We start from the raw sequence: 25,890 nt of genomic DNA, 5'->3' as shown, positions 1-25,890 counted from the left end.
AAGTGCGAATTTAGTGAATTTTATTTTTGTTCAATTTTAATTTTACAATGATCATATCGGTATCTTTTTATTGCTTAGTAGGTACTTTTATAAGTAAAACTACTTTGGAACGCTGATGAAAATTAATAGAAAACTGGAAATGAAACTTAAATTCTACAGGAGCAAATTCATTATAGTTTCTATCCTACACACATATTTCACGTAAATGAAAACGAAAAAAAAAAATGCTGAAAAGGTTATATATTACAATGAAAATCATAATAATTCTCAATTTCGTTATGTCATAGAAGAAGAAATAAGTGTTATTTAAAATCAACGGAAATTTTGGCGACGGAAAAAACCGTTCAATATAATTAATAATATATTGATTATGTAGATCGATCCTCTTGGAATAACCAAATAAGATGCTATTCAGAATAAATTATTCAGCTGGACCACTAAAATAATTTCTAAGAAGTCCTTCTAGACGTCATTCGAGAATAAACGCTAACAATCATATTGTTACAACAACACTCAATTTGGAGATCGAGTTCTTAAAGAAAAAACGCAACTGATGAGAAAATAATAAGGATGTTTGATGACAAAAAAATTTCGATCTCCTTTAAATACCCGATGAGCATTTCCAATCTATTCGTTCCTTTCAAACATCGACAACATGAAGTTCTTAATCGTTTTCGTAGTTATCGCAGTTTCTTGTGCCTTAGGGGGTGAAGTATATGACACTTCAAAGTTTGACAATGTAGATATTGATGCTATCATCAAAAACGAACGTCTTCTCCAGAATCACTTCAATTGTCTATTAGAAGGAAAAGGTTGTACCCCAGAAGCAGATGAAATCAGAAGTAAGATTTTCATATAAATTTTGATCATTTTTTTCGTATACCCTAATTCATAAATTTTTCGAACGATTACAAGTACCAAAGTTGGTTCATACTTAAATCGGAACATTTTCAAGGCTATAGCTTCACAAAGTAAAAATGAGAAAATTTTCAATAATGAATAGAAAAATCAACTTCGTATGAAATTTTAACGTTTTGGAACTTGAAGAAATCTGAATTTTGCTGAATCAATTTATTTTCCTATTATATATCAGCAAGGGAGGCCCTAGCCTTAAATTTTGGGGGGTCACCGTTATGGGGTTCAATTTTTTTGATGGGACCATTTCGTAACTTGTCTGCATGAAACGCATATTAAGTGTTAGTTCGTTTCATTTTGTGGGGGGTCATGACCCCCTTGACCCCTCCCCCTAGGACCACGCTTGTACATCAGGTACAAAAAAGAAACGCAACATGTTGATATTGAGTAAAATTTGAAGTATCATAGTTTTCTCATTTTGAGCTCAATTTTCAAAATTAACTGGAAAAATTTTGAATAATTTAATAATTTTCTCTGCAGTTGCAGATAAAATTATTGATTTCAGCTTGCATATTCAATCTTTTGTTAAGTGCTGGCTTATTAGTCACTATACAGGAATAATCAGTAGTTTGTTGTTGAATACAATTCTGAAACATTCTTATTAGAATAATTTCACGGTAAAATTTTTTTTTCATCAATAATCATTTCCTTCAACATTTTGTTTTTTGGTTCATGGCTGTAAGTGCACTAGATCATTTTCAAGAAGGAAATGAGCTTGTCATCAACGATTTTTTTGAGAATAGAAATTTTCTTCAACATGCTATTCAAAACTTAATCCACAGTATAAACCGACCTATGTAGGCAGTAAATAAAAATATATCAATCTGTTAATTACGTTACAGTTGAATTGTTTTGTTTTGATTTTTTAGTTGAAGTCAATAAATTTGCATAAATAAATTTTGAACTCATTGATTATCATTATGACTAAAAAATATGAGAAAACATGAGAAAGCAACAATTTGCTTTTTCCTTAAAGACTCATAATCTGAGCTTTTGCACTGACATTATGGCACAATAAGCGAAGCCATATAGTAAAATTTCTTGATTTCTTTGAATTGGGTACACCATTTATTTGTTCCTTAAAAATGAGAGAGTGTACTTAAAGCCATGAAACAAAAAATGTTGAAAATGAATGGTTCTCGATGAAAATTGGTAATTTGAAAAAATTTTACGACGAAATTATTTCACATGATGTTTCAGATTTAGGGCTAATCAACAAACTTCTGATTAAACCTGTATAGTGACTAATAATAATAATAATAATAATAATAAAATTTATTAGTCCAATCGATCATTTACATGATATAAGACAAGTCAAAAATACATTATATACAAATATAATATATCACATATAAAAATAATAAACTTAATATTATAATAAATAGAACGTCAACATCAATTTATCAAGCTATACTAAAAACATAAATTATCAGTCAAATATTTCCTCACTGTATAATATGCCTTCTCACATAAAAGATTTTTTAATTTGTTTTTGAAACTTCTATGACCGCACTCATTCTTTATAGATACAGGCAGAGAGTTGAAGAGTCTTATTCCAGCAAACATAGGACAATTTTCATAAAGTTTTGTTTTATGTTTTGGTGTCCTAAATAATGCACCATGTCTCGTTTGGTATGAATGAGAATCAGATATTTTTGGCACTTCATTTATGTTTTTTTTAAAGAACATTATACACCTATATATATAAATACAGGGTAGCGTTAGAACTCGGTACCTTATAAAATACGGCCTGCATGAATCGCGCGATCCCACATTGAAAATAAGACGCATTACTCGTTTCTGAGCAATGAAAATGCGAGATGCAAAGGTGGAGTTACCCCACAAAGTAATATTATAAGATAAATGTATATAAAACAAGGCATAATACACCGAAAGCAGCTGTTTACTATCCAGTATCTGTTTCAATTGCATCACTGCATAGAAACTCCCATTCAATTTTGCAGAAATATGATCAATATTATCTTCCCAACTCAGATTACCGTTGATATATATCCCCAGAAACTTCGTGTCGGTACTCATCTTGACAACATTGCCGTCTATGTCGAGGTTAATTGCCTTGAACGATTTATTTGTTGTACAAAATTGCATGAAAACTGTCTTGTTGATGTTTCCTATCAACGAATTACATCTGCACCATAACACGAAACTGTTTGCAATATTATTCAATTTAAGTTCTAGTTCCTCCTGAGTTGAAGCGCTAACAGCAATCGACGAGTCATCCGCATACAAAACCGTGCACTCAGAGTCAGCAATATGGGCAACCACGTCATTAATAAAAAGGATGAAAATTAAAGGCCCAAGAATTGACCCTTGCGGAACTCCATAGTCTACGCTATAAATCTCGGATTTAGCTTCTTCATATTCAATGATCATTTTTCTCCCCTTAAGAAAAGAAGCAAGCCATTCATGAAAGTTCCCTCTAAAGCCGGAGGCCCACAATTTATCCAGTGCCCGATCGATGCCCACCACATCAAACGCCAACGATTGATCAAAAAAAAGTGCTCCCACATATTTGCCTCCATCCAAAGCCTTATATATAAAAGACAAAAATTTAACCGTTGCTAACTCAGTGGATCGCTCAGGCAAGAAGCCAAACTGATGTGGAGTTATTATATTATGTTTCAAAATGAATTTTATCATCCTATTGTAAACACATTTTTCAATGATTTTTCCCATAATACATGAAAGTGTGATGGGCCTGTAATTATTGACATCCACAGGGCTGCCTTTCTTGAAAACCGGAATAACTTTGCCGATCTTCAAGCTGTCCGGAAACCGACCTAACCGAACAGACATATTCACAACGTGAACTAAATGGGGAGCAATGATGTCCGCTATGGATTTAATAATCTTCGTTGATATATCGTCTATGCCGACCGATTGAGAATTCTTAAGACCACCAATAATGTTTAATATCTCAGACTCACTCACATCCTCAAAGTAAAAAGAGTTCAAAGGAATATGTGTCATCACGATATCAGGCAGCTTATCGTCATTGTAGAATTTTTTTAAGGATGTCTCTGCCACGGTCGAAAAATGCTTACCGAAAGTATCTGCAATATGCTTGCTTTCCGTTATACTACAACCATTCAGCTCTAAATTGATTTTCCTTGACTCCGACTTAGATTTACAATTTCTTCGATCGTTTACAATGCGCCATAGACGTGAAGATTTATGACTGCCATCTTCATAGTCAATACGTCGCTGGTAATACATTTTTTTTGTTTCATTAATGAGAGATTTGTATTGTTTACGGGCATGTTTATATTGAGCCTGCAAGCCTACGTCACCCGAGTCCTTCGCAGCCCAGAACAGACGCTTCAACTCCCTAGACCCATTCACAATGTCATCCGTAATCCATTCTTTTTTAGTACAATTCGGTCGTCTAATATTTTTTGAGATTTTCGGACAATTACTGTTTACATGATGTGAAATTAAACTAGAAAAAACTTCGTGAGTTGTATTTAAGTCATAAGGTGTTTTATAAACATCATAAAATGTTTCACCCAAAAGTGACTGTCTAAGTTCATTTATCCTATTCTGACTAGTATCCCGCCATAATACCTTCTCCAAGGGAGGCTCTTCTATCTGAGTAGAGCCCCTGAGGTACAAAATATTCGCGCAGTGATCTGCAATGTTTAGATTTTCAATTTCATCAATATAGTCATCATCTTTAACATTTGTAAATATATAGTCAATTTTCGATGTACTTGTAACACCACTTTCATTAGTGAATACTCTTGATGGACTATTATTTTTAAAAGACATCGAGTAACTGCGCATTAGGTCATACAATAGGTTCTTATTATAACATTCTTTCAACCAATCAATATTAAAATCACCCATGATTATCAAATAATCAGATTTAACTATACTATAATTAAGAATTGATGTCATAACATCTATAAAAGTTGAAATATTTCCGGATGGAGATCTATAGACAGTAACAATAAAATATTTAACATTACAAATACTAACAGACATTGCACAACATTCAAGGTGCATCTCGATCGATAGTCTCCTAATGAATGTTATCTCCTCACATTTAAGTGAATTTCTAACTAACATCAAAACACCCCCATTTTTGTGTATATCCCTATTGTAATGTGTTACCACATCGTAGCCATCTAGTTTTATGGAGGCCACACTGAAATTATTACACCATGTTTCACTTATGCAGATTATGTCTGGCTTTCTTTTAAATGCTACTATTTTCAGTTCACTCATTTTATCAATTAAAGATTGAGCATTGAAGTGAATAAGATTAATATTAAATTCATGCTTGCGAGATAAAACAGACAATTCTTTCTGGATTTCAAAAGGGACGCTTAGTGGTGGTTTGAAAACGAAATCGCTTTATTAGGATACCAACTGGCCAATATGTCGAACTGTATAATTCCTCCTTCAGAGACAAATCAGCTTCTACTTTGTATGATGTATTTTTACCTTTACTTTCAAGTTTTTCTACCTCGAATTTATGTCCCGGGGAATTGAGTTCGAGGTAGGACTTCACGTCTTCAGCAGTTGATTCCGCCTTACACCGCCCAACATAAATCCATAGTTTAGAATTCGACATCAATTGTCCGGTGGTATTTGATTTGGTGCCTACAACGCCTGCGTAAGTACTAGCAATACTGCGCTGTTTATGTTGATCGTTTCTCTTCCTTATTTTAGGTGGCTGTTTGACTATCTTCGTTTGTTGTTCTATGGGACCGGTTTGGGTTTTGGTATTGTCTACAATCGTATCAGGAGATAAGACGGACACATGGAGCGATGAATCACGGTCCGCAGTATTATCATTCACGATGTTCTCAATGTTGACATTTCTTTCATTTCGAATCCCATATTGGATATCTTTGAGTTGTTGTATTTCTGATTTCAATAATTGCATTTCCATTAATAATTTTTCGGTACTCACATTAATAGCATTGCTGATAATATCCTGCAATTCTTTTTTCGATATATGCAAAACTTCCGCCTGTACGGTTTTGGTACTTGATCTAGTAGTCGTCATTTTAATCTTTACGATAATAAATGAAACACAACTTCACTATACGATGACAGATGACCGAATCGAATAAGCCAACATAACAAAATATTGAATATGCAAGTTGAAATTGATAATTTTATCTACAGTTACAAAATAAGAAAACTATGAGACTTCAAAACTTACCAAATATCTACTTATTTTTTTTGCACCTGAGTATATTTCCATATTTGAAAAATCAAAAAATTATATAATACCTAGTAGGTAATTTATTTCGAATCGAATTGACAATATTTATTTATGAAAATTTAATAAATTAGATTTGAGATTAGGAGTAATACTCTATTTTTTAACAAAGAATCGGAAAATTATGATTTACTTTTTGTACAGATTATCGCAAGGATTTTTATAATTTTTTGACAGAACGCTCCTATCTACCATTCTGCCAAAAATTTATAAAATCCTTGCGATAATCTGTAAAAAAGGAAATAATTAACCATTGCATAAAATTTCTAGGTTTTCAATATCAAACTGAAATTTTCAGTGTTTCATATGCTTTATGAATCGTTTGTTTTTATTTTAGAGCACATTGGAGAAATAATGGAGACATGCTGTGCGAAGTGTTCAGCTAAACAAAAGGAAAGTGGAAAAAAAATGACGACATTCTTAATTCAGAATAAACCTGAAATGGTGAAAAAGATGTTGGATAAATACGACCCTGAAAGGAAATATCAAACAAAGTGTGCCGAACACTTGAAATCTCAAGGAATTGATCTCAGTGGGTTTTAATTGTGATGAAGTTATTTGAAATCTATCTATGTGTAATTAGAATGAATGAGTGTAATAAAGATTTTTTGTGAATAAATATTTTCTTATTTAAATAACAGTTACTACTACTACTACTACTGTTTTCTTGCTGAATAATTTTCTAATGGATGAGATGAGAATATGAATTAGAAGAAAATGTTGAGGGTACTTACTGGCTCTCAGATTTGATCATGCCTATCTCGTAGTTGAGTGGGGATCTTGTAGGTATTTGATCCTCCCAAGGAGTACGCGATCTTGGAACTTTCTCTTGAGGAGGAGGAGGCGTCGCCCTTGGAGTATAAGATTCTCCGGGAGGATAAACCATCTTCGAGGGGTCTGTGAAAGCTCCTTCGAGTGGTCTGCGTCTGTACCATCTTCTGCATGATGCATTGTCATACCATTCCCTAAAGATAAATACATTGAAGAACTATATACGAGGAGTAGAAATCTGAGTTGCATATAATGAGTTATAATGCAAAATATTTTAATCTTCACTTGGAAATTGTTTTTTTTAATGTTTGCATTATTATCATGACAACGACCCAACACTAGTTTTTCAACTTAACTTATTTAATTGGACAGCTAGATATCCTGACCTGAATTAGAAGCATAAGTATATTCGAATTTAATAATAATAATCTTGCTAGCGTTCAGTGAGAATACATTTATTTATTCCAGAAAATATAGGATCATTTTAAGCATCTTTGTCATTCATCAATTTAATTATATGTATAGTTCATTAAGTAGTGGGATTTAGTCTTTTTCGAATTAATGAATCATACTAAAGTTATCTATATTTTATGCTATGTGTAATTCTTTGGAATCAATAAATGCAATGAATACTATCACATTTTGTTTTGGTGATATATTATATGTTTTGAAATCAAACCTCATTTCTTCATGCAATGTTATCTTTCAAATGTGGATTCTGAGTTTATTTTTCGCTCAAATGCTATCAAAACCTACCTCTTTGAAATTTTTTTTTCAGAATTTTCAGATTAGTAGGTAATTCGAAGTTGGAAAGACACGCCAATATTTAACTGCAAATTATTCGAATATGGGGAATTTCGAATTATTATTCCCAAAAATATGTATTCCCTCTAAAACAAGAAACACAAAAAAATGTGAAACTCGAAACATTTTGGACCAATTTTGCGTTATTTTTCCTAGAAATTTCAGGCTAGTAGGTAATTCGAAGTTTGAGAAAATACGCCGATATTTAACTGCATATTATTCAAAAATGGAAAATTTCGAAATATTCCATGAAAAATAAATATTTCATGTAAAACATAAAATATGTGAAAATTGAAACATTTCGGGTACCAATTTTGCGTTAAGAATTGAAGTCGAAAATTTTAATTCATTAATAATGTTTCTACTTCTGAATATATTGTGCGAAATTCCTCAAAAGACCACCTTGAATGGTTTTGGAAAGGACTTAAAAAAACATTTCGACAAAAATGATTGCAATCATATACTGAATCATCAAATGGTTTCCAGATATCCGAAAATTTAAAATAATTTAATCTTTTCATTTACTTAGGTCGAATTGCAAAAAGTTTTGAAGGAAAAAAGGTTCTTTTGAAATCAAGAATCGACTTTCGAAATATAATGTACAAGTAAAAGACCTGTATAATCAATAATTTCTATTAATTATTTATTAATTTCTACAAAAAATAATATTCCTAAAAAAATGAATGGATATATCAAAATATCTGTTATATTGTGAAAGCAACATAAATTTTGTATCTTGGGAAGGAACGAAATTATTAACTGAGTGGTAAAAACTGTTTTTTGATTATTTTAATCTGTTTTTGCGAAACATCTATTCTATTCATATTTTGTCTATAACGATTTATCAACTAAAAATGTCAGAAATAAATTATTAGAATTGATAAGTATCTTACGCTAACAAAAATTCCAGTTGATTGATGTGATATTCTGAGATATGCAAGATTTTTCTTTGTGCATATAATTTATCGTTTCCATCGATGATTTTCAACCTGTATTCAAAATATTCTTCGATGTCTTTCGACATCACCCACTATTCACTTCGAGAAATGTCCATCGACTGGTTATTTTCGAATAGAGTTGCTACTGTTCCCATTATTATCATTGGCTTGAAAAAGTTCCAATGAATTTAGGTGGCAATAGGTACGTAAATAAATGCAACTAAAAGACGACTAAACATTATGAGATTTGGCATTGAATTTATAATCGAAAATGGCTCAATAGTATACAGTGTGTCAATTTGAAAAGGTACCACCTTTGATATATCAAATCAGAAAGAAATGCAAAAAGAGGTAAACTTTGGTTCATAGGGGGGCATTTTGTACGGTTGGGTCCTATAAATTAATATCAACCATGTGAGCGAGGTGATAGCAACCCCTAAACTCTTAAATGGGAAGAGGGTTGAGTGACACCTTGTTTTGAAGGTAATTCGATAGCCTTTTCAAAAAAATTACACACTAGCCCTCTTTTGTTAGTATTGTGTACCGAAAAATTAAAGAAAGAGTAAAATACGCAATGGCAGACCATTTTCAAGAGAAATGGATTGGTAGATTAATTCTTGATTAAAAGAAAGGCCAAAACGTTCCTCGAACTTGACACCTTTAGATTGTTTCCTCAGGTGACCTTTAAAGTCGGTTTTGTATGAAACACAGACCGAGTTATAGAAAAAATTAAAGTAAGAATATGCGCAGCATACTGAGAAATTCTAGTTGAAGTTTTCCAGAACGTAAGGGCAGAATTTGAAAAAAGGTAACATTTTGTCTACAAAATGATGGACAACATTTCTAGAATCTTTCAAAGCAAAAAAGCAAAAGTGAAGTCAAGATGCAAGACTTTGAGCAAAAGCATCCTAAAATATCTGTTCAAATGTAAGGTAATTCTTGAAACACCATTTCACTATACGCAGAGTAATTTTTCAGTGGATAACCTAGAAACAGAACAAGCTTTGGTCATTTTGAAGTAAGTAACGATGTCTTGGTGCGTTACGAATACTTTGAAATTATGAACAAGGTTCAGTTCTGACTGGTTCCAACTGTTTCAATATTATCAAATGGCCTCTTGAAGGCACTCTCCAAAGACAATTGTTCTATTGAGATTTTTCACTGCTCACCTATACAAAGACCAGTAGTCTCTTAGGTATTTAGAGCTGATTCTGAACTCATCTGAATATGTCTTATCAGCTCTCTCCAACCAAGGATGTTTCATTGCCTTGTACACGTCCATTCTTTCTTCCCATCTATATATCAACAGCTTGGTGATGAAATCTCTGGCTTCTGAACTGATATTGACCCACCACTCTTCTTCAAATATCCATTTTCCACTTTTAATATTGGTCAAAGTTTCTCTATCGTTTGCACCTTGAAAAGCAATCAGAAGTAGTAGAAATAACAGAATTATCAACAAAATACTAATTATTTGTAACAATTGAAATCGCAGTTACCTCTGAATGGTGATCGTCCGGAAAGAAGAATGTAGGTTATGATACCCAAACTCCACATATCATGAGCTAAGCTGACTCCTTCTCCGTTGACGCACTCTGGACTCACATATTCTGGCATTCCATATTTGAGATTATACAATCGAGCCATGTTTATCCTTCTCGTGAGACCAAAGTCGCAGATTTTCAGGTCATCGCCACCAGGATGTGAAATCAGAAGATCACCAAGCTGAAATCAAAATTGGAATATGAACATTTTTGGGCGCTGTCAGCCAATGGGGATTTCCAAATGAAACGCTAAATGGGGATTCTATAATTCCAAATATGATTGCTTATCTTTATTAGGTATAAAATAAACTTTTTTCTTCTTCTTTCTTCATCTATCAGAAACCTTGAGAGTTCTGTGAAGTATTTTCATTTATTTACGGAATATAAAATTGCGGGTATTTCTTGTGAATCCCCTACATAAAAATACGTTCTTACTCTGATAAAGTGTTCCAAATTTAATGCATTATGGTAGAGGTCAGAAGACAATTTGCATTCCAACGAATAGAACATAGATTTTGATTTGATGGATAGAGAGGGTTACTTTCAACACCGGCCTATGTAGAACAACATCCACATACTTTTCAGTTTTTGTAGACTGATTAAATGTTACGCACTTTGAGAAATTTTCCAATTTTGTCAGTCATCGGTTAAGTGTAAGTTAGCTTCCATGAGAATTTGGGGGTCTACAGCTACATTGTACTACAAAAATGAGTATTCACGACTAATCCAGGAAGACGAATGGTGTTGTCGATTGAATCAAAAGAAGTCTGCCCTAGCCAAACATGCTTTGAATAATGGATGCAACTTCTTGTATTCGAAGACAGAAACTTTCTCAAACATCTAAAGCTACTTCCTGAGATGAATATGGAAAGAATTGAAATGTAGCATTCCAATAACAAAATAGGAGAGAATATATACTAATCGTTCTTAGCGTCTGTTTGCTAGCATCTGTACCAAATGATCTATAGAAGTGAAGGAGATGAAACGCTATTCCTTATCTCACCTAATGAAGATAGTATAAATACCATATTCGGGCCACCAACAATATCCAGAATTGATGTTGAAAATTTTAAAGATGCTAAAGATCCACATTTGTAAGAAAAACGTTAGGTAAAAAACCTGACTTATATAATAAACGCTAAAGAAGTTACTTACGGTCAAACCCATATGGCCAAAGCCTCTCTCATGCATATAATGTAATCCTGAAAGTATCTGTCTGACGAATCCGGCAATGTCACTTTCAGTATAATAATCTTGCCTCAATAGATAGTCTTTTACCAATTCACCTCCAGCGGCCAATTCAAGAATCAAGGTGATCGAATCTTCAGTCTCATATGCATCTCTGAGACCGATCAGTTTTCTATGATGAAGTTCGTTCATCATTTCAAACTCCTTGTACATAAATGGTCGGAGGTCTCCACGTCCGTGCATCACTTTAGCACCATATGTTCTTCCTATAAAATGAAAAGGTTTGATAAAGATAGGTAGATTATATAATGGATTTAGGGGTAAAACAGCGACAGTCGATATCAAGAATCACGAATACAAAACACTTGAAATATATAATATAAAAAATTTATATAAAGAAAATTTTATATAAAAATAGCAACCTACCATTCAACCTTTCGACAGCATGATAAGTAACACCTTGAGTTCCTCTACCCAGCTCATCCCCAATATCGTAGAGGTCGGTATACAAACGCTTTCTGATCTTGATTGGAGACGGGTTGTTGTAATTCCTCATGTTGTACTCCCAATCGTTTTCTTCAATATGAAGCATTGCGCTACTGCTTGTTGATCCTGCCACATTCCTTGCACTCACCGAGTATAAACCTTCGTCTTTCATTATTACATCGTATATCGTTAAGATTGTAGTATCGGGTTCATTGAAGGCAATCTGAAAACAAAGAATGTACTCAGAAAGCTACCACTACTCAGCCAAGGAGCAGCTATGAGAAATTCTGATTATAACTTTTGAAGTTAGAATATTTCCACATGAACAGGACCAATATTCATAACCTTACCCAATATAACATTAGGTATTCGATGTAATTTAATTCGAATACATGAATAAGTATCTTTTTAGCAGATGTGCAATTGAAAATTACATAAGAAAGATATATTCTTTTAGTGAATACATTTTTCCTGGATTAAAATTCTAGAAATCTTCTATTTATTAATTTTCATGACTTTCTTTACCTTAATTCTGCTGGAGGTAGCTAATGGCTTCCAATCCTTATACCATTTAATTTCTGGATAGGGTACACCTACAATTCTCGCTTCAAATCTGGCTTTTCCTCTAAGAGTGATATATTCAACTTCAGGCCTCCTCAAAAATGTTGGCACTTCTGCTATTTCTAGCTTTACTCTTTGCCTAGCTTCCCCATGTTCATTTCTTGCTACAGCTTCATACCATCCAACGTCTCTCTCTAACATCCTTCAAATAAAAAATAAATAATAAAATATATAGACTAACCCATGAGAAGATTGATTGAGCTAAATATTATACTTCACTCCCTGCCTTTCTGGCAGCAAACACCTAGCACCTAACATCACATCGTCAGTGAAATTTAGTCAATCGAAGCCGATTCCATTTCGAATGGAAAATATAGGGCAGTCATTGTTTAATTGCAGTGAAGGGGTGGGAGTAGTGAATCCTAGCATTTGAACTGAATAAAAGGTTTTAAGTAGGTATAGGTTTTTCGATGGGATCCATCCATCCATTTTATTATAGGATTTTGTGATTGTTGTTGTTAAATTTTGCTCATATTTATAATACTAATTTATTCCATTTTTATCACTATTATGTTTTAGATTCCATTGGGACATTTTTGAACACAAACTATCACCTTGTCAAAAATAATTGGTCCCAGAAGAGACTTCTTGAAAAGTTTTGTCACACAAAGGATTTCGAGGTTAGCAATTCGAATTTCGTTAAATTTTCGTCGATCGATCAACTGGCTGATACTCGTTTGAAGTTTATGATGAATGTCGATCCTCGAAAATGATTTGATGCTGATAATTAATAAATCAAATTCAACCTCAATTTAGCTTTAAATTTATGGTAACCTAACACAACATACTTGTTTATGAACAGTGTAGCTTGTCCGTTCCTGGTGTAGCTATAATCGAAACGACCACCAGATTCAATGAGTTCGTCGTTAAAGTAGAATGAAACCTTCGGCTTGGGATATCCATACACGAACCAAAATAGATTTGAATTCTGATCTTTCACTCCATATTGGGTGTCGTGTTCCTGCCTCAAAAATCTGGGGGCCTGGGCCATGTTATCAATTGGAGGTTTTTCGATATCGAAATCTCTTGGGAAGTAATGAGAAACATCTGGTTTGAATTCGACATCAGGAGGGAGATATGGACGCCATTTTGGAAGATCGGGTTCGAGTTTCTCCCTGCAAGGAAGAAGAAAATAGGATTACACATTGAAGACACATTGATGCCTATAAATGCAGAAGCAATTAGAATATAAAAAAGCTGGAAGCAACTAAAGAAGATAGCAAACTAAATGAAGCGAAATAGCAATGCTTGATTAGAAGATGAGAATCATTCAAATAAACTGGAAACTAGAGGAATATTATACAAGGAAGGAAATTAAATTCATTAAATACATATTTTCTGTTGATGAAAAATTATCAAAGAATTATTAGATAGATGAGAAAAGAACATAAAAGTACCTATAACAAAACTTAGTTAGTCGCTGTATATCAGTTATCAATGTATTATAATATATTCGTGTGAATTTTTGAACCTTTTGTATTGTGGAAATGGACTTGATGAAAATAGATAAGATGGTAAATTCGTTTCATACTTCATCTCTAATTTTCACACGTTTAATATTTATATATTTTTAAGAGATGTGACACGTTATATGTATGAGTCCTAAATAAACTAGCACGAACTTGACAGCGCTGAAGACTTTTTATGGTAACTTTTCAATTTATGACAAATGAGATTATATTTTATGAGAAGTAATGATAATATATGCAGGGACTAATTTGAAGAGAAAAAATATGATAGATTGGTCAGTATGATACCTAAGGATTAGATTAAGATTAAGATGATATCATATGATTGAAAATGATAATGAGAAAGTAGAAACATGATGGAATAATTGAAGTGAGAGAAAAGAATCAGTATTTAGATGAACGACGTATATGGTTGATGAAATATGGAATTGATTTGTACTATCAAAATCCAGAATCTTGTAACAAGCGTATACGAAGAGATTTCTCCAATAATATAAGTCTGCTGTTGCCAGTCATGACTTCACAACTGTTCATGATATTTCTGATTGGTCATTGAGAACCTTCGAAATTTTACAATTTAAGGTATTTTTCAATACAATGGAAAGAAATAACACGTAAAAAACAGGATACGTTTCATAAATCCATATCAGGAATGAATCATTCTTTTTGGTTATTAGAAAAATTAAGGTGCGCTCATGAAAGGTACCAGGTTGTTAAGGATAGGTTGGTAGGATTAACTGCGAATTTCTATTTGCTTGATCTCTTCTCATTTAGTTGGTGACTTTCAGACTGACGATATTTAATGAAGCGAATATGATCTTTTTGTCTATTCGAAAGGTTTTTTGTTTGAGAATATGCATCATTTTGAGAGAATTCAAAAGTGATCGATGTGGAGAATATTGTTGTAATGATGTCCTCATTCTTTTGAATGATTTACATACATGTTAATAATTGTAGTATATTCACTTTTCGAACGATCTTTCACAACGGTCAATGAAAATCGTGAGTAATCATTATTTATTTATTTAGACATTTTGATCTAAGAAAATATTTCCCTAATCGTTGAAGAATTTATTTTGACTTAGCGAATTTCTATATAATTTTTGCATTGCTGAATGTGCCTAAAACTTCTTTTTTTTCAAGATACCATTCACAAGAATTAGAACATCATTCCAAGAATAAATATATACAGGGTGGCCATTTGAAAACGAAACAGACGAGATTACAGACGAAATAAAGTTTTTCGATAGAAATGCTCGGACAGGTCGATTTCTGTTTCGAGGGGGACAACTTAAGATGTAGGTTACGGACCCATAGCGCTTCAACCCTTGCTGCTACAACCCCCACCCCCAATTTTTGAATAGGGAAGATGAGGTGAGTGATACCTCAATTTAAAGGTATTTTTATACTGATTTCAGCACAGTAATTGTTTTTTCATTTTATGCATTAGTTCTCGAAATATTCATGCGTTAGTTAGTTAGGAAGGAAGCCACAGTCATGGTTGTTTTGAAGCTCAAAATGTCGATTTTTCACAAAACACTACAAGTGCCATGAAAACACTACTTCATTTTCAAATACTTAGTTGAGAATATTTCGAGAACTAATGCATAAAATGAAAAAACAATTACTGTGCTGAAATCAGTATAAAAATACCTTTAAATTGAGGTATCACTCACCCCATCTTCCCTATTCAAAAATTGGGGGTGGGGGTTGTAGCAGCAAGGGTTGAAGCGCTATGCGTCCGTAACCTACATCTTAAGTTGTCCCCCTCGAAACAGAAATCGACCTGTCCGAGCATTTCTATCGAAAAACTTCATTTCGTCTGTAATCTCGTCTGTTTCGTTTTCAAATGGCCACCCTGTATAATATTTCCCCAAGAAATATAATACGGGTACGATTCTCAAAAATCTTCTGAATGAACTTCATGTTGATCAATACCTAGATTTAAAATAGTCGGGGCATCATGTATACATTCAATATAGAATTGGTTTAAAAGCTAAACTTGGTAAAGATACAATGTATTGCGACTAATTCACGTTTTTGTGCGTTTATTGTAGGGGAACAGCGTTTTGACCAAATGTCAATATATTTCGAATTTTAAGAATGGAATTGTGTATGAAACTTCTACTCGCTGTTGAAAAATTCAATATTAAAATATGTTCATTCGTTTTCCAAAGCATTAGGAGTTATGAATAGCATTAAAACCTTTTAAAAATATAATAATAATACCTGTGTGTGATGGCATAAGGTGAGGGATCGCTGATTCCATATTTGTTCTCCACCCTCACCCTGAATTTGTAGTCTCTGAACGGTTCCAAGTTCCTAACCTCGCAGGTGCAGCTTCTAATTCCGGTTCTGGCGGTGAACCAGTCACCATTGGGTAATTCGCACATCTCCAGTTGGTAGGTGACTGGGAATCTGGGTCCGGTTGGAATTGAAGGTTTCCATGAGAGAGTGCAATGACGGTCTGTCATTTGGGAGACTATTGGAGGGTTGGACAGAGGCATTGGTGCACCGCTCCTTTTGTATTTATCATACTCGATGTATTGGTCCACCATTGGACGTTTGCTCTTCATCTCATTTTCTGGAATAAGGGAGAATGTGAACAGTAAGTAGAACAAAGTCTAAGGTGTCCTTCAGCTTATATTCAGGACTTCAGACATAGGAAGAATATAATGTCGTTGAGGTAGATAGGCAATGCTTGCTTGAAACTTTCAGATCAATTGTGATCTCAATCGTAAAACAATGGATCTGCGATAAAATTCAATAATCTGAGATTCACCTATGATCATGAAATAATAATGATTGATGTATATCAATAACACATCAACAGTACTTTTGGACCAGAGTGGTCATTTTCTTTTTCATCTTTGTGTATGCAAACTATGTTTTTAAATTCAATAACGAAATTAAACACAAAAAATGAATTATACTTCACTATACTTTAGAAATGCTGCTTTTATGTATATGGTTATTTGTGTTTTTGTTTGACAAATCAATTTAATCTCTTACAAGGTCTGGAAACCAAGACTGTATACCAGGCTCAAGTAAATCATTTCAAACGAGTAACTCATTTCAAACAAGTACTTCGGAGAAGGTTGTGTGAAGAAACGAATGGTGTTGTGAAGTTTGAACTCTCTACAAAACAACCCTTTCAATTATTTTATTCCTTCCATTTGGTTCAGGAGTTTTCAAGTCCTTTAGGTCAGCAGTATTTTTAAACTTCAAGTATTTCAATGTTTTTTATAAATGAATCTTTTGTTCTAATAACGATTTTTATCTCTGAGATTTTCAGTATTTTTTATTTCGTAAACTATAGAAGTATTTAGGGCTGTATACGTTATATAAGATGTTTCCATTCAGAATAATAATAATAATAATAAATCGTTTTATTGAGTTGAGCTTTCACAACGGAAACACTGAACTAATTAGTTTAGAACGTTAAGAATATCCGAAAAAATCATACTTAATTTTTCAGGAGGATGGATTTTTCGAGAGTTGTTTGTTCAATTTTAATCGGAGAACATGCAGCAAAGACCCCATTCGGATGAGAACTAAAATGAATTAATCTGTCATAAGCGAATAAATTAAATCAGCAACAATTTATGAAACTTACAAAATACGCTGTGTAAATAAAAAATATGTGACCCCAAGATTGATCCCTGAGATACCCCTTTGTTTACTAGGATACAAAATGATTCATCTCTCACAAGTCGGATATAATATCTCTTGCCCTTTAATTTGGATTCAAGATGCTTGAAGATATTTAGTGAATTCTAGAGAACCTGATTATTATCCCAATCGCTCAGAACATCATTAAGTAGGTGAGTGAGAAACACTGAAACTAGACTATAGTCAGTTATTGAATGACGTGCGTACCAATAACTTCCTTTGTACACCCATTTATCGAAAATTTTGGATACTAATTGTTTCATTGATGCATTTTGCTTTAGTACCTTTTGATAAGAGAATTATTTCCGTAAGATAAAGGATAGTAATCAAGCTCTAAACAAGTATTAATGAATATGTTACGAAATACAACACTTCCGATATGCACAGTCGAATCATAGTTCCAGACATTTCATCGTCACCAACAGTATCAGACCCTAATTGATAAAATGTTTGAGAGATGCTGAGGATGAGGATCACGAAATTCAAAAGATTAGTTGAAATTGCCTGCGCTCTCTTATAATCAGAAAGACTAGAAGATTTGAAGGACTGGGCGGATATCAAGGGAATAAAATTCAATGAGAGCTTATTCTCACATAGTTTAAGGCATTTTAGTATGAGCAGTAGTGCACTTACCATCGAATTTCAGGACTGCGTTACATATGTCACTTCCATGTTCGTTGCTGATTTTGCAGGTATATTTTCCTAAATCATCGACATCCAGACCAGAGATAGTTAGTCTCAACAAGCCGGCCATGTCGGTCTCCATCTTGATGCGGGTGGATGGGAATAGTTTCTTGTCTTCGTGATACCATTCAACCTCAGGTTCTGGTATTCCTGAAGCGCATGCTGTGAATTTCGCCGTCATTCCTTTGAAGAGCTCGGTATCTCCGATGCGTTTGAGGAACACTGGTGGTTCTATTTTTTGTCGAGCTTTTCTAGGAGGAGATAGGTTTCAATTAGTCCCTTTAGGTATTTTCAGATCGCATTAACTATATGAACTGAAGATTCAATTAACACAATTATTTGTGGACGAGGAAAATCCAATTCAATAAAAAAATAATCTTAAGCAGATAAAGATGAAACGATGACGAGGGTATTTCTCAATCATTTGGGGGTCGTTTCTTCCGATTTCTTAGTTACAAATCAACTTACATTTCTTTCACCACCTCAAGTGTGCCTGTACATTCATCTTGACCTTCTTTGTTTGTGGCTGTTGCTCTATAAACTCCAGCATCTTCAGGCTTACAATCGATAACATACAAGCAGCACATATCACCGTCTCGTTTGATATGGAATTTACTGGTCTCACGAAGCGGGACACCGTCTTTTGTCCATGTTACTTCTGGTTGAGGTACACCAGTTACTCTGCATGGGAACTTGGCGTCTCTTTCAGGCAGCTGAAATAATTTCGAGTTCCATTAATTTTTGATTCGAATCATTCAAGTATTATTGTCTGAATGGTGGATATTGATTTCTTCAGTTACAAAAAAAAAAGGAAATAATTTTCAATATGAAGATAATTATATTGGAAATTGATATCATAATTTAAAGTATTGAACAGGATTTGTGTGATAGGAGGGTAAAATTAATTTTCTATACCTATACTAGAGACACTTCATATGGAAATTTCATGAATCTGAATTTCGACAATTTTTATATCGTTAACAAGATTAAACCGATAAAATTCTTATGCCGAAAAAATTGTGATTTTCTGTATTGAATTGTGGAATCAACAGAATATCATTTAAGGCAAAAGTACGAATTGAAACATTTCGTCGAAGCAATGATTGATTTGATTTAGTTTGAAGTGATTTATTTCTTCTCCTCACACTGAAATTTTATCGAATAGAATTTTAAAACCTAGATATGCAAGACAAGAATTATTATCAGCAAAAATATTATCAGTAAAACATATTTCAATTTAGTTCCTCGAATATCTAGGTAAAAAATTATATTAGGTGTTAGAACCACAAGACCAAATTGTCATTTGTCCTTTCGGAAATAGACATAAGCAATAAAGAATGATATTCAATTATTCAATATTGTGGGTCATTTATGGGATTAAAACAGATGAATTCTTTCTTTTCTCGAAGGAGAGCCCATTCTAAATTGATCTCTTACCTGTTGCAGATCTCCAAACTTTTGGGTGAAGCTTGGTGGTTGGTAAATTTTTCTGACTGTAGCTTTTCCTTCTGCAGAGTCCTTTCCTAAGGGGTTTATGAGTTTGACACTGTATATTCCAGAGTCTGATGGTAGAGCTTTATCTATTTTGAGACCAACCTATGAAAAAAAAAAAAAAGATTGAATATTAATCAGGAATGATACTTTTGCAATAAGTACAATGACTTATATATGTGAGAAATGATATATCGATATGAAAATTTATGGATAGGAAGGTGCTTCTGAAAGAGACCAAAATTTAAAAGTCTTGTGTTTGAATCTACTGATCTGGAAACGTTTTTTTTTTATGAAATATATCTATACAAGTTCGATATTGCTTTTTTTGTGTTTTCGAAGGAATTCTCATTCAAAGCTCTTCAAACGTTATTAATAGACTACTAATTCCAACATAAGAAATAGACAGGACCAGATTTGGCAAGTAAAGCATATTATGTGGAAATACTAACTTACTTTTCGATGAAATTCTGACTATTTTTCTACAGTGTGTTCGAAAAGATGTCCCTGCTGTAGAGAGAGGAAGAACACAGCAAAATAAGTAAAAAATTTCGTAACGAAATCCGTATTCAAGATATAAGTACGTAGGTACGCTCTGAGAATACATTAAAAGATTGCTTTTTGAATGGACTCTGGCAATTCTGAAATTTATTAATTTGATTCATCGACGTCATCTATCTTATTGTCATTGCTGCCCGATGTGGAACTCCCAAACAAACTTTGGTTCGAGAGATTTTTTGATTCAGAAAACACTAACTTAACGAATAAAATTTAAAAATAATAATGTCAACTCTTTATTATTGATATTCAAAATTTGAGCAATATGAATAAGCATTAATGGACAACATAAGGTCTAGTTCTAGATATTTTCCCCAAAGAAGAACCCGCTCAATATTAACACAATCAATTGATGGAGCTGAATGTGATGTGAGTGAATAAATAAAAAAGGTTCGATCTAGGAATAGCTTGAGATAGCCATGTCAATTATGCGGCATGGAAACCATACTCATAATTGGGCAGGTTCCTTTGAATGATAGAACGAAAGAGTCAATTGGATAAAAACACCAGAACATGATGATTGTGACAATGAAAAACCGAAACTGTTTGGACCACATGAAAATAATGAAGAAATGGATACAGTAGGAGTATCCAATTCAATTTATTGAAAGCAGAATAATTTAAAGAAGAAACAAAAAACATCGATAATGACAATGGCTATTTCTAACAACAATCTTCTTCACTCGGTGCCTACATTCCTCAGAAAATTCGATATACTTCGTTTACTATGGAAAAAGTAGTAACTCCTACTAGTGATTGTGAAGTACCTTACCTTTCTACCATCGCAAGTCATCAATATTCTGTCAGTTGGTGTCAATGGTACATTATCCTTCATCCATTCTACACTTGGTATTGGATTTCCGGTGAAACCTGCTTCAATTACTAATGGCAGATCTTCATCCGTTAAGACATCTCTCAAACCGTGCAAGAACAAAGGTCTTTCCTCGGGTTCGTCGCTTCTTGTGGACGGTTTAACGGTGAGGATTCCAGACGTTTCAGCCTCTCCTGCTTCATTGAGAGCTACCGCTCTGTACGTCAGAGCATCTCTGGCTTGATCGGCCGCATCGAGTAGAAGAATGCTCACACCTTCGGGATGATCAGTTATCTTGATATGTTTTGTATCGGAAATGACTTCAACTCCGTTTCTGAACCTAAATAATGAAGACATTGTAATGGATGTTTTTTTTCAAGCTTGAGAACTTTGAATAATAATACAAGACAGAAAGATTGTTGGAATGAATTTTCTATTAATATAATCTGGTAGATAATTTCATGGCATTTATTTTCGAATATGATTTCCGGCATATCTCCGCTGCTATCAGTTTCATAGAGAATTCGATCAATTTAATTTTTCAATAGTTTTTCGAATAAATCTGGACGTAAAGCGTCAATGCCGGCTTGAATATTGGCTGCAAATGCTTCAAGAGTTGCTGCTAAGTCGACATAAACCAATGACTCAATATAGCCCCATAAAAAGTAATCGAGAGGAGTTAAGACGCACAAACTAGGGGGCTAGTTAATAGACATGACAATATGACAAGCATGACAATATTAAGATGTCTAAAAACCAGGTGTATGCACTGATTAGCTTTTGTTTTGCCAATTTTGAGAATATTAGTTAAGCTTCGTTATGTCAACTGTAGGTAGCGCTATCAACAAATTAAGATTCTTGTTATTTATTATTTACGAGTTTTGTGCCATTATATACCTATACGTATATCTTTTGTTAGGGTTTATGTTTTGTGGAAGCAAAGTAATATTTTAAGATATTTATTATTAACAAACTGAAGACTTATTACAACGCTACGTCATTACATTACTGAACCTCCATCTTATTGTTATGTCAATTGTCGACAGTGTCAACCATAGAAAAATATATATCACTGAATTGTCTCTTCTTCTAACACTCCCCCTCGATTTAAACACTTTTCTCAACAAAAGTTTTACAATTGTACCTAGTATTCTATGATATTTAACAATTTGCATATGTTTACAAATTTTTCTTTACATAGGGGTTTTGTCAGAATATCTGCAAAGTTATCATTTGTGTTCACATATTCTATTTTGATTATCCCTTTATTAGTCAAGTCCTTAATGAAATGTTCTTTAATGTCTATGTGTTTAGCCCGTTTTGAATTTTCGTAAGTTTGCGCCATTGAAACCGCACTCAGATTGTCCATTTTCAATGTCGCACACTTCACTTCACTGAACTCGGAGAGAACACCCTTCAGGTTGACCAATTCTTGAGCACTGGCTGCGGCTGCAACGTATTCAGCTTCTGCTGTTGAAAGTGCAACGCAAGTCTGCTTCTTGGAGAACCAGCTGATTGGATTTCCCCCATACAGTATTAGTGATCCACTAGTGCTCTTTCTATCACTTCGATCACCTGCCCAATCTGCATCCGAATAGGCTTCCAGTTTTTCTGGTCCCTTTTTGTATACAAGTCCTTTGTCTGCTGTAGATTTCAAATATCTCAATATTCTTTTCCCAGCCGTAACCAACTCTTTGTTGGGCTTATCCAAATATCTACTAAGATATGATACTGAGTACATAATGTCAGGTCTTGATGTACAGGCTAAATACATCAAAGATCCGACTAACTTTCTGTAGGGAAAATTTGTCGATTCTGTATCAGGAGCACTTGAAGGATCTATATAGAATCCTGTAACCATTGGTGTGGATACACCTTTGCATTCCATCATATTAAAATGGCTTAAAAGTTTTTCAATGTAATTTCTTTGTATTATCTTGAGTTCTTCAGCTGTTTTAGTTATTTCCATTCCAAGAAATCTTTTAACTTGTCCCATATCCTTAGCATTCAATAAACTCTTCAAAGATTTTACTGTCTTCTCAATTTCTACATCTTTTCCGGTTATAATTAGGTCATCAACGAATACAATTAACCAGCAATCCTTCTTGCAGTACATGCAAAAATCGAAATTTGATCTTTGAAAGTCCAAGTCCTTCATAATTTTGTCGAATTGATTATTCCAACATCTTGGACTCTCCCTCAATCCATATAGAGCTCTGTTTAGTTTGAGTACTTTGGATTTCCCTATGTCTAATCCTTTAGGTGTCTTAATGTATACTTCGGATGTGAGCATACCATTTAAAAAAGCTGTTGGAATATCGAGTTGTCTTAAATTCCAATTTTCTTGTAAAGACTTTGCTAATAACATTCTTACGGTAGACATCCTCGTAACAGGTGCATATGTGTTATGTGGATTCTCTTCTTGAATTTGGAAACCCTTCGCAACTAGTCGAGCCTTCTTTGTTCCATCTTCTTTGGTTTTGAATACCCATTTTGTATCAATGGCTACTTTACCATCCGGCAATTCGCATGTTGACCATGTTTGCAACTTCTCTAGAGATTTCAATTCTTGTTCAATTGATTTTCTCCACTCTTCATCAACAATTGCTTTTTCATATGTCTGGGGATCATCTGAAAGTATAAGGTGATCATAAGTAGCATAAATTTCAAAATCTTGTAAATATTTGGGTTTATTTACTCTTCTCCCTCTACTTGATACAATTTCTTCTTCACCTGTTGATGAGCTACCCCCTTGTTCATCTGTCGTTTCTAGTTCATCTTGCTCAGATTCTTCGTGGACTGAATTTTCTTCAATTGTTGCTGTATCTTGATTTATTTTCCACAAAAATGTGTTGGATTCATCCTTTATTTCATCTGATTTTAATTGTTCCATTTTATCCTCGAAAAATACAACATCTCTACTGTATATTACCTTATTTGTATTTGGGTTGAGCAACCTATAACCCTTTTTGTTTTCACCATAACCAACAAATATGAGTCTTACTGATTTAGCATCCCATTTTTGTCGTAGTTCATCCGGGACATGTGCCATTGCTTGACAACCAAAGATTCTAAGGTGTGCCAGGTTTGGCCTCCTGTTATACCAGGCTTCATATGGTGTTTTCCCTGAAATAGCCTTTGTTGGGGAACGATTCATCAAATAAACTGAAATGTTGACTGCCTCAGCCCAATACTTCTTATTTAAGTTTGCTTCTGATAACATGGTTCTTGCCTTGTCTACATTAGTTCTGTTGGCCCTTTCACTGACCCCATTCTGTTGAGGATTGTACCTCACTGTGGTTTGGTGAACTATACCTGAAGATGTTAAAATTAGTTTCATCTGTTTATTGACATATTCAGTACCATTATCTGTTCTTAAAATTTTGATCTTTCTATCAGTCTTGTTCTCTACTAAATTTTTGAATTCTTTGAAAGCTTCTATCACTTGACTCTTTTCTGCTAAGAAATAGATGTGTACATACCTCGTATAATCGTCAATGAAAGTCAGAAAGTACCTGCTACCACCTATGGATATTGTCTCCATGGGTCCACATAAATCACTGTGTATTAATTCCAGTGGCCTTGTAGATTGTGTTTGACTTGTTTGGAAAGGCTGTTTTCTTTGTTTTCCTTCAATGCATGACAAACATGATGTTGTTGACACCTTGAAGTCCTTATCCATTCCAACTGACATTTTGGTTAGCAAATTCATAGATCTTAGGTTGAGATGTCCTAACCTGCGATGCCACAAATTTTCCTCTGGTTGTGTACAGAAGTATGCTCTGTTTGATTGAACTGTGTTCAATTGATAAATTCCATTTGTCTCAAAACCTCTTGCTATTAGATAGTTATTGCGATTGAAGATTTTCGCACCATTCCTATCGAATACTACTCTGTGTCCCTTTTCCACAATTTTATGTATGGACAATAGATTTACTGCAGCTTCGGGGGCATACATAACCTCTTTAACCTCAATTGATTCTTGTTTACCGTCTATATGCACTTGAATTGAAGCAGTTCCTTTTTCTTCGATAATCATATCATTACTATTAGCAGTTTTAACCTTGGCTTTAATGTTTGTTGCTTCATTTAGCCATTTTCTGTTTCCTGTGATATGTGTTGATGCACAAGAGTCCAAATACCACACATCTGTTTTGACGTTTTCAGACGTTAGAAATGCTGCATACGCTGTGGAATCATTTTTGCTTGTTTTCTTATCCACCTTTTTCTTTGAACGGCACTCTGTCTTAAAATGACCCATCTTTCCACAATTGTAACATTTAACGTTTTTCTTTGGATTACTTTTAGTTATATTACCTTTAGTGAACATTGCCAGATTACTATCCACTGACTTTGGATCTTGTTGAGTTTTTACATCTTGCAATAGCTTTACCTTGATGGAATCTCCACTTATTTGTGTACCACTGCTTTCTAGTCCCATTATCATCGGACGATATTCTTCGGGTAGACCTGCCAAAAGTAAAGTTCCAACCCATTCATTTTCCACTTTGAAATTCATCTCATTCAGTTTGTGAGCAGTTGATATTATTCTATCACAATATTCTTCTGTTGATTTGCAGTCTTCCAATTTTGTGTTGATGAGTGATCTCAGGAGTCCTACTCTTCTTGTCAGTCCCGAGTCCTCGAAAGCTTTTTCGAGGTTGGTCCAAGCTTCCTTCGATTT

The 25,890-nt window shown here is 33.8% G+C and overlaps 2 protein-coding genes across 15 annotated transcripts in view; one reads left to right on the top strand and one right to left on the bottom strand.

Moving 5' to 3' along the window:
* The window catches only part of LOC123673523 (obscurin), a 124,529-nt gene that overhangs the window by 16,315 nt on the left and 82,324 nt on the right, over positions 1–25,890 (bottom strand). For 11 of the 14 annotated variants that reach the window (XM_045608047.1, XM_045608048.1, XM_045608049.1 and 8 more), the window contains 12 exons: positions 21,168–21,546; positions 19,784–19,942; positions 18,815–19,059; positions 18,296–18,597; positions 16,220–16,574; positions 13,310–13,636; positions 12,426–12,663; positions 11,841–12,123; positions 11,382–11,680; positions 10,182–10,407; positions 9,852–10,098; positions 6,904–7,134 (listed from right to left, as the gene is read on the bottom strand). In XM_045608047.1, coding sequence (XP_045464003.1) covers positions 6,904–7,134; positions 9,852–10,098; positions 10,182–10,407; positions 11,382–11,680; positions 11,841–12,123; positions 12,426–12,663; positions 13,310–13,636; positions 16,220–16,574; positions 18,296–18,597; positions 18,815–19,059; positions 19,784–19,942; positions 21,168–21,546 — 3,291 coding nt within the window. The remainder of the gene's footprint in view (positions 1–6,903; positions 7,135–9,851; positions 10,099–10,181; positions 10,408–11,381; positions 11,681–11,840; positions 12,124–12,425; positions 12,664–13,309; positions 13,637–16,219; positions 16,575–18,295; positions 18,598–18,814; positions 19,060–19,783; positions 19,943–21,167; positions 21,547–25,890) is intronic. The other 3 variants (XM_045608052.1, XM_045608053.1, XM_045608060.1) reach the window with 1 other exon arrangement.
* Positions 629–6,788, top strand: LOC123673527 (ejaculatory bulb-specific protein 3-like). The gene is made up of 2 exons (XM_045608062.1): positions 629–842; positions 6,507–6,788. The coding sequence occupies exons 1-2, from the start codon at positions 656–658 to the stop codon at positions 6,710–6,712; spliced, it is 393 nt and encodes a 130-aa protein (XP_045464018.1). The 5' UTR covers positions 629–655; the 3' UTR covers positions 6,713–6,788.

The sequence above is a fragment of the Harmonia axyridis genome, chromosome 2 (genome assembly GCF_914767665.1).
Source record: "Harmonia axyridis chromosome 2, icHarAxyr1.1, whole genome shotgun sequence".
NCBI classification, from domain to species: Eukaryota; Metazoa; Arthropoda; class Insecta; order Coleoptera; family Coccinellidae; genus Harmonia; species Harmonia axyridis.
Note: the sequence above shows the minus strand (reverse complement) of the source record. Positions and strands in the feature narration are given on the sequence as shown.

Excerpts from the sequence above, each read along its gene's own strand:
- LOC123673527 (XM_045608062.1), top strand. The coding sequence starts at position 656 with ATGAAGTTCTTAATCGTTTTCGTAGTTATCGCAGTTTCTTGTGCCTTA. Across the intron at positions 843-6,506 it reads AGAAGCAGATGAAATCAGAA|AGCACATTGGAGAAATAATG; the intron begins GTAAGATTTTCA and ends TTTTTATTTTAG.